This window comes from Pseudomyrmex gracilis, unplaced genomic scaffold, assembly GCF_002006095.1.
Source record: "Pseudomyrmex gracilis isolate BER0280 unplaced genomic scaffold, ASM200609v1 scaffold_264, whole genome shotgun sequence".
Classification (NCBI taxonomy): Eukaryota; Metazoa; Arthropoda; class Insecta; order Hymenoptera; family Formicidae; genus Pseudomyrmex; species Pseudomyrmex gracilis.
In genome coordinates this window covers 80,819-89,616 of record NW_018020848.1, presented here as the reverse complement: position 1 = coordinate 89,616, position 8,798 = coordinate 80,819, and the positions used below count along the sequence as shown (strand labels likewise).

General features: G+C 37.2%; 1 protein-coding gene across 1 annotated transcript in view; it reads right to left on the bottom strand.

The window, feature by feature from the left end:
• Window positions 1-7,204, bottom strand: part of LOC109859488 — a 16,154-nt gene extending 8,950 nt beyond the window's left edge. The window contains exon 1 of the mRNA XM_020437788.1: window positions 6,725-7,204. Coding sequence (XP_020293377.1) covers window positions 6,725-6,880 — 156 coding nt within the window. The 5' untranslated portion in view covers window positions 6,881-7,204. The remainder of the gene's footprint in view (window positions 1-6,724) is intronic.
• Window positions 7,205-8,798: the final 1,594 nt, after the last annotated feature.

The window sequence follows — 8,798 nt, the reverse complement described above, 5'->3', positions numbered from 1 at the left end:
ATACTAAGTAGTTCCAGCGTTGACCGCTCGATAGCGCCGCTTACCCGCGCTAGAAAAAATCAGTCCGGGAACTTTCCGGACAAACTGTGTATTTGCGTTTAAAGTAGCGTGCTCGATGATATTTCTTTATCTTCGATGATACTTCTTACCGCATGTGTTATTACTTGCATGTATGTTGCATTTCTTCTACAAATTGGAAAGTGCAGTTGGAAAATAAATATCTGCAAAAGATGATCGTTTTTCTTCATACAGAAAAAAAAAAAAAAACTAAATAGTGGAGAGAAACAAACTCTTTTACGATATCGAAAAATTGCGCTTCTCCCGAATCCTCCGCGCAAAATATAGCCGTATAAATATGTTTACGATCGTCGCCGATAAAGCGACTGTCAAACGAATAATGCGGTATTTTATTGATGTTTCGGTGAGAACGTTTCACTTCTCGACTCGATCTCGCAGATCAGACACTTGGATTTCTCTCGCCGCGCTTGATACCTTAATCATTTTAATGATGATTAAGATCGTGTCGATATGAGATATATAACGTGTTGAATGCGATCGCGTCGTCATCAGTCCTAAGAAAAGCTCGAAAGGATTCATTAATTGTCCGGGACACAATTTGTAAACCACACTAAGTCGACGTATTAATTTCACCCGCAAAATCGCAGCCGGGACACGGAAAGGAGATTAGCGCGGCTCATAGAGATGAAATTTATTACCGCCAATGGCGCGCGCTAGCTCATATCGCATCATATCGCGCGTTTATACTTTATCGGGAGGGATGGGAAAGCACACAAATTAATTGAAATACGGCAATAAATTCGGAAATGAGCAATATATGCATCAAACTGTTGCAACCTTGCCGAGGCTTGTCACGTGAGGCCTGTCACCGTATTTGTGCGTTTAACACACACACACGTGTGCAAATCGGGTTCAAATTTGATCTCGCCGATTCAAATCCAAAGCGACATTAGAGCGCCGTTCGCGTCAGTCGCGTTGAAGCTCATCCGTGTCATTTGCGCAAACTTTTTTTTTGCGGAGGAAACGTCTGCAATTTCGAGTGAAGGATTTCAAGAATGTGCGATTTAATTAAAAGCTACGTCGCGCGGAAAACACTTTTTTTTTTTGGCCTTTCACGTGTGTGAAATGATTCAAATACGTTTGTAAATTGCAATTTTGTATTTTGCGATAAATTAAACACGAAGCGACATTTGATTCGAAAGAAAATTATAATCGCGCAGTCTCTCTCTCTCTCTCTCTCTCGAATTTAGATACTTGAAGTAAGAAACTAAATATAAGACAAATATCACAAAAGATATCTCGGAAATCCGTCGATAACAACGCATCAACGAGAATGCAAAACTATATACATATCCATTTTACAGTCGCGCGCAATGTGTAGTGTGGAGAGATTTCAATGCCTGAAATATAAACAGGCATCTTGTGCACTCATACATCTATTTAGAACCCTTCTAAATTCTCCTTCCCGTTTGACTATTGTAGCGCGCGGATACGCGATAAAGTGCGCGATGCAAACCGAGAATAAGAGTTTAACATCGATGGGTTCGCGATTCCAAGTCGGAAACAATACACGATCGAATTCTCGGAGGACAACGGGCGAGAGTACAGAGGTAGCAAAGCACAACGGAAGATCGTGAGCTCCTTTTGACACTATCGTGCCCCGCCGCGTATACCCGTATACAAGAGCCCCCGTGATCTCACGCGCATCTACGCGCCGCCTTCTTCTTACGAGAGCAATATCGCTTTCTAGAGATATAATCGTTATTGCGCGTTACGTATTGTGAAAATAACTCAAAAATATTGTATCACATAACCGTCGGCGTGAGACATTTTAACAAAGTGTTCAAGTAACTAATTTAAACTAAACTAAGATAAGATAATTTAAGTTAAAATAAGTTAAGTTAAAACGGTGTAATATATAAGATGGTGTAGTGGAGATATATGGACCGTTTATTTTGAAAGTGGTGTAAGTCCATTTTCTTTTGTTTCGAGAAACTTATAGGTTAACATATCTGTCAATTATGAATTACGTGATATCTCTTTTTTTTTCAAAAATGGACTTACACCACTTTCAAAATAAACGGTCCATATATGTGCGCATATGTAATATAGGAAATATGTCTGTGAGGTGGGATTATACGATTGCGTGATTGTAAGATAGTGAGAATTAAAATTAAAACCAAATTGTGACATTCTGTATATTTTATAGTGTATATTTTATAATGTAGGATAGGTAAGAGAAAGAGATGAGAGAATAGATAGAGCAGGTCAGATCAGTAAGGATAATAGCAAGCGTGCACGAAACAAGAAATATGAAATATGATATGAAAAGAAACAAAAGATGTGTTGTAAGAAAGATGTAACCAAGCTCCCTTCTTGGCCGTTAGGCTGAAGTATCAATAAATAATAATAAAAAAAAAAAAAAAACAGTGTTCAAATGAAAACGTTGTTAACATATTGCGACGGTGAGATAAAATTTTTACACCGGCGTGAAACAAAAATTTGGTTTTTATCTCTATGTATGTATTATAAATATTTATCTGTATGTGTATTATAAATATATTATTTCGCGGAGCGCGCGAAAGCTGGCAATATTTTTACGCGCGTTGACAACATAAATATCACTATGGTTATTTGCATTATGTTTCGTGACGAGTATAACCAATATTTTGTTTGCTGCGGATCTACGTCATTTAACTACTTTTTGGTTTTTTATCCGTTATTTGTACGCGCGGTGTGTGTATATATGTATACATTTTCGACGCGCGCATCGCTCGCGTCGGTGACGTTAGCGCGGAATGTATTTCAATAAGTCACGCGCGATTTAATTAACTCGCTACCGGCACGGGTCGGCAACGAAATGATGATTCGATGCTTGTAATTCCGGCGCATCCGTGAACCCCGGATGCGCATTCTGACCGAACGTAATTTATTCTAATTAGCGTTTGTTACGTTAAAGAGTAAGCTGTTCAAGCTGTTTTAAGCGACCGAGTTTTTAGCTTTAGGAAGAAAACGAAATGTTGATCTCTATTTCCCAATCGCGCTCTTTTACGGTAGTAGACGGCGTTAATTAACTTCAAGTTGGCATCGTGTTACAAAATACGCTCTTATTCTCCGTCACCCTTTATTCTCTCGTAACTTTATTAGAAACTCGGATAAAGAAAATTATTATGGTAAATCCCTCGGCACGCTGTTGTAAGTTCAAAGTTTTTCACCTTTCAAGACACAAATGTGTATATATATATATATATATATATATATATATATACACATAAGTATATATATATATATATATATAAAATTTATATTTATATATATAAATTTTTTTTTGTAAAGAAAGTACCGACGTAACTTTTCAAAGTGTAAGCAAACAGACACGAGCGTTCATTGGAGCGACACACGCCAAACGAACAAATTACATATCCTTCTCTCGAGAATTCGTTGACGCTAATCGAAAGGCGAGTTAATCAACGATGGCGATAACGAAAATGAAAGCCGCCGGCGAAGTTACGCGACAATGTGTCTCCGTCTAAACAGAGGGATCTCGTAAGTCGCAAGCCGATTGAATTAACGAAGCGCGCGATTATTAGCAGGTAATGGAAACGTCGTCCGAGAAGTGTTAATAATTCCACGAGTAAGTGGGACGAGGCGTTTGCGCGTGTATAGTTGTTCGTATATCCGTTGAAACGATACGAACTCTGTCGTCGTCTTCGTCGTCGTCGTCGCTCCGAGTTTCTTCGATCGGAGGAAGAGGATCGCGCCTTCGTAAACTGTTTTCTCGCAGCGAGAAAATGTATATGTGCGGTAAGTATATATATATATAAACTTCGAAATTCGTGAATTCGCGCCACGCGAGGGAAGCTGGGAGCGATTCTAACGTTCTCGCACAGTCAATGGAGCGTGGTGGAAGATACGTGATTAATTAACATCGTAACGACGACGACGACGACGACGACGACGAGATATGTGCGAGATAGGTAAGCAGCTAATTTGCGTCGAATCGAGTGTACTATTACTTCTCTTGTTGCAAAACTACTCCAGGGAAGTTTATCCATAGCGCGTTGTCGCGTTTCCGATCACCGCTCGATTAGAATGATGATAGAAATATTAATAGAAAGCGGAAAGAAAAGCAAAAATATATAATTCTTAAATGTTGCACAAGAATTGATCGCATATACATCGACTCTTTTTTTTTGAAATTTGTTTTCGCTGTTTGTAATTTATACAAACATCGCGTCGTACGCCGGTCACTCGCGCATCGTTTATTCAACAAGCTACGTGTCGAAACGCAAGAAAGTGCAACGATCCATTTCAAAGAAAGAAAGAACTTTTAATAACAGTATTAAGAAAAAAAATGGAATAAGGAATCAACGAATCGAATTTTCCTCTCTCTCTCTCTCTCTCTCTCTCTTGCTCCTCCTAACGTAATAAAATTATACAATCGAAGAGATTCCTCGAACGCGACTGTCTTTTTTTTTTTTCTTCGTAATATTTTCTCGTTACCTCAGGGCAATTCTTCTTTTTTTTTTCCTTCGGCACGGAAACAAAAAAAAAAAAATGAATGAATCTTTGATAATGTGAAAATAAACAAATATGAAAACCGAATAAAATAACCTTCGTCAAATCAAATATCGAATCAATATTGAATTTATTTTCACTAATATAGGCGTGAAACACCTACATATGTACATTTTAACGAATCGATCATGGTACATCGGACTAAAGTTGCACAACACTTCGTTACTTATCGAATCAAGAATATAAATTTTTAAATAACAAAAACAATTTTGTTCACAGCACGCACGATACTTCACTGTAAATGATGGTTGTACAAAGTTATATACCATTTTTACTACACGGTCGATCTTGGTAACCAACACCCATACGGGGTTGCAGTAACCGTAATACAGTTGACGCGTTCACGTAGGATGTGATCGTAACATTGAAAAAACAAAAACCGTGTGCGCCTGTATATTGCCCTCTCTCTCTCCCTCAACGAAATGTCGCAGTGATCCTTTATAAAATAAACGATATTTTCACGCAAACTATTACCCGTGGTGACTCCGGAGTCGCGCAATTACTCGCAATTACAAGAGAACCGAACGTGCAAATCCGCGCGGCGCCACACACAGATGCAAATAACGCATCTTCTCGATTTGTTTACCAGAACAGGAGAGAAATACGGTAGAAAATATCGCAATAAAAAAAATTTAAGAAGCACCAAGATTGGAGGAAGGGAGAGAAAAAAAAGATCATCACAGATAACTGGAAAAGAGTAAGTTGGAAACACACACAGAGGTGCATCGCGTAAGCGAACATCAGACTTTCGCCCGCTCATATTTCTTTTAGTGTTGAATCAGCGACGTAACGCAATTACCAGAAAGAAACAGTTTCTTTTTGTGTAAAAAAAAAAAAAAAAGAAAAAAGCATTACCGACGGGCAATTACAATTAGATAGATTTCCTTATTTATACACAATGCTTCTTCTTTCGCTTGATTGAGAAAAGTTTAACGGAGTATAGCAATTTTGTATTAGTAGGTTTTGCAAAAGTTTTAGAGTTAAACTATGCATGTTACGTGCGTGACAATCGTTCGCGTGTCTAACGCGAGTTTTTCTATACAATCGAACAACGGTCAGTCTCTTTTTTGTTTTTGTTTTTTTTTTTTTTTTCTACTTTGCACAAAATAGCGAGAGCTCGATCGTATCTCGATCTCATTACAGGTCGGAATATTCTATTTTTATCTTCTTTTTTGACAATTTGCTTTTTTTTTTTGACGTCTTAGAAATTAATGGAACTCAAATTGACAATCGAGAAGCACGATAAAAATCAATTTCTGAGAATTAGTCTATAACGAAGTAATATCTTCCGACTGTATCTACACTCCCTCAAATATAATATAAAATATATATAGAGTTTCAATATAAAATATTTTTTTTTTGTTGAAACATATTTTCTTGTGTAAAAATGATTGTATGAAGCTTCAAGAATTTTCAAATAACAATAAACAAAACATATTTTCTTGTTGCAATTGCTCACAAAACATTGAGATAATATTAATCTATATATATATATATATATATATATATATATATTACAGTTATTATATAAATTTCCATTTCCGAAAATAAAAATACTATCTTGCGTGTCATATTGTTTTGCATTTTGTAATATCTGTTCAAAATTGCAAATCTTTAAATGTATAATTTACAAAATGCATTTTTTGATTGCACCAAATACTGCTCTCTACTGTTTAAAATATTATTGTAACTTTATGTTGCAAAATTTTCTAACTATATTTCAAGATTAATTTTAATGTTTAATTTAATATATTCCATTACACACATACACACACATGTATATCGTTAATAATAAAAGTTATAAGTGTCTTGTAATTACACCGGAAATATATAGAAGAGAGAGAGAGAGAGAGAATAAATTTTTGAAAAAAAATTGAGAAAAAGAGAGCTTAGATAACTCTATTTTGTAATTCTCTCACGCGGTTCTCCAACTTCAACGATCGTTTTACTTCAGAGAAATGTTCACGCAAATGGGATGCAAGTTCAAATATTGGACGACATTGAATCAAAACAAAATATAATTTCCAATAATCTTTTGTGTTTACACACACACGTATGGAAAAGAAAATGTATTGCGTTGCAATTTTCCTCGTTTCTTCTAAAAAAAAAAAAAGATTCGTTTACTCACTGGATAATCGTCGTATTTAGCCGCATAATCGAGATAGTCAATGTTCGGGATGTCGTTGCCCACGGTGTTCCTCTTGCCGATGACACGTTGTCCAAGATTACCGGTGATCATCGGTATCATAGCTATTACAATCAACGAAACAAAGCCGATGCCCATATTAATCGCGTGATCTTGAAATCTCTTGCCGCCGAATGATGATCGCTCGCTCGCCCCGCGCCGATAAATTCTTCTTTCTGTCTCTCGACTTATGACATCCGGAAAAAAAAAATAGTTTTCAGGAAGAAAAGAATCGTTCGGTGTCCTCTCAGATGTGTCGTCGGCTTTGCGTATGTTGGTTGGAGATGTGCCGTGCGATCGTTCAATTCAGAATTCGAAGTTTCGTTCTCGAGAAGAAAAAAACTCGGCCGGATCCTTTGGCCGCAAGGACACCGCAGAATCGGCCACCGAGAGAATGTGTCAGAACTTTAGCTTAAGTTAAAGTTCGCCGTCGACAACGCAATATGACGCTCTCGATTCCCAGCGAGGTCCTATATACTTCGTATCTGCACGCGCATCACGCAGGCGCCCCGGTTGCGACTTGTCTGTGGCGTGTTCTTGTTACAGTTCCGACTGCTGCGGTCGCACTGAACTTTGGAGAAATATTGCGCATATTATTTAGATTCTTTTCGTTCTCTTCCCGATTAGATATATATATATATATATAACGAAAGATTTCTCCTTTTAACACGTTAAGCGCGGAGTCGATTTTGCTGTGCTTTTTCTTTTAGGCGGCGTGCCGGCGCGGCGGCGACTCACACTCGACTCGAGTACCTATTGGGTTACAGAGTACGGGAATGGCGGAAAAGTTCACTGTCAGTCCCCAGGAACCGACGCCGCCTAAACGAAAAGTTCACTGTCAGTCCACTGTCAGTTAATTTCCTAAAGACTACAAAAGTTTTCGCGCTTGTTATCTTCCGGCGTCTATCGAGATAACAGAAGAAATAGATCGACTTTATCAAGTTATACAAGCCGTAGACACTCGTCTTCTTCAATAGAAGACAATTAACACATTTTTCTGTTCTCTCGCGTAATAAGTATAGCATTTCTCTTATTCTGTGATGCGTATATAAAGTTTAACGTAAATGAGACTTGAAAATTCTGAAACACACACACTTCAGAAACATATCTGGATTTTGTATAAAAAATCGCCATAAAATATTATTTTTGTGTCTTCTTTTTTTGCTGAAAAATGGTTCAAATCACATTTCTCGTGAAAAATAGTACGGTCGACTGCTAACTGAAGCTACGAAAAAAAGTCAAGTGGTAGCAAATTATTTGATTATCTTTGCTGCTGGAGAAAACTAACCAATACCGTCGCACATCGTCTCTAGAGCACGACTTTCGTACTTCCGAGAAAAAAAACTACTTATGGCATAAAAGTAAAATCTCTTTTATGCTACTTTCATTCGCCTCTTGTTTACCTCTCTCTGTTTTATTCACGACTTAATTCTTGTTTTTGCAACGCGACGCACAATACTGTTTTTATTGTTTCGATGTATATATATAAAAAAAAAACAAAAACAAAGAAAAAAAAACTAATTTTGTTTCCTCGATGAATCAAATTACAGTACGGTGACGTCGTTGAGTTAGTGGGCAATTATCACTTTAGGTTTTTGTTTTTCGAGTAACCGACTGGATACTCTCTCTCTTCGCGCGCGACTCCCTGTAATTTGCAGTTCGCGCTTCAACAGGTACACACGGATTCTCCTGACGCGGGTTCAGAGGAGAGAAACAGGAGCGCGACGAAGTCGATGATTGAGTGGGAGAGATAATTCTAGAGCGAGGGAAATGGAAGAAGTTCTATCTGTGCAACGTTACAACTGTATTTTTTTTAGTAGAATTATCGATCTCTCAGTGTTGTTCATAAAACTTGATAAAACAATGCGTTTTCGTATTAAAGTGAAAGAACGACATTCGAGTTACAGGCAAGAATTACAATCTAAAATAAAATTATCTCTTTTAAAGAATCTTTTAAGGCTCCGAAGTTTCCAAACTAATAAATATATATATATATATATATATATATATATATATA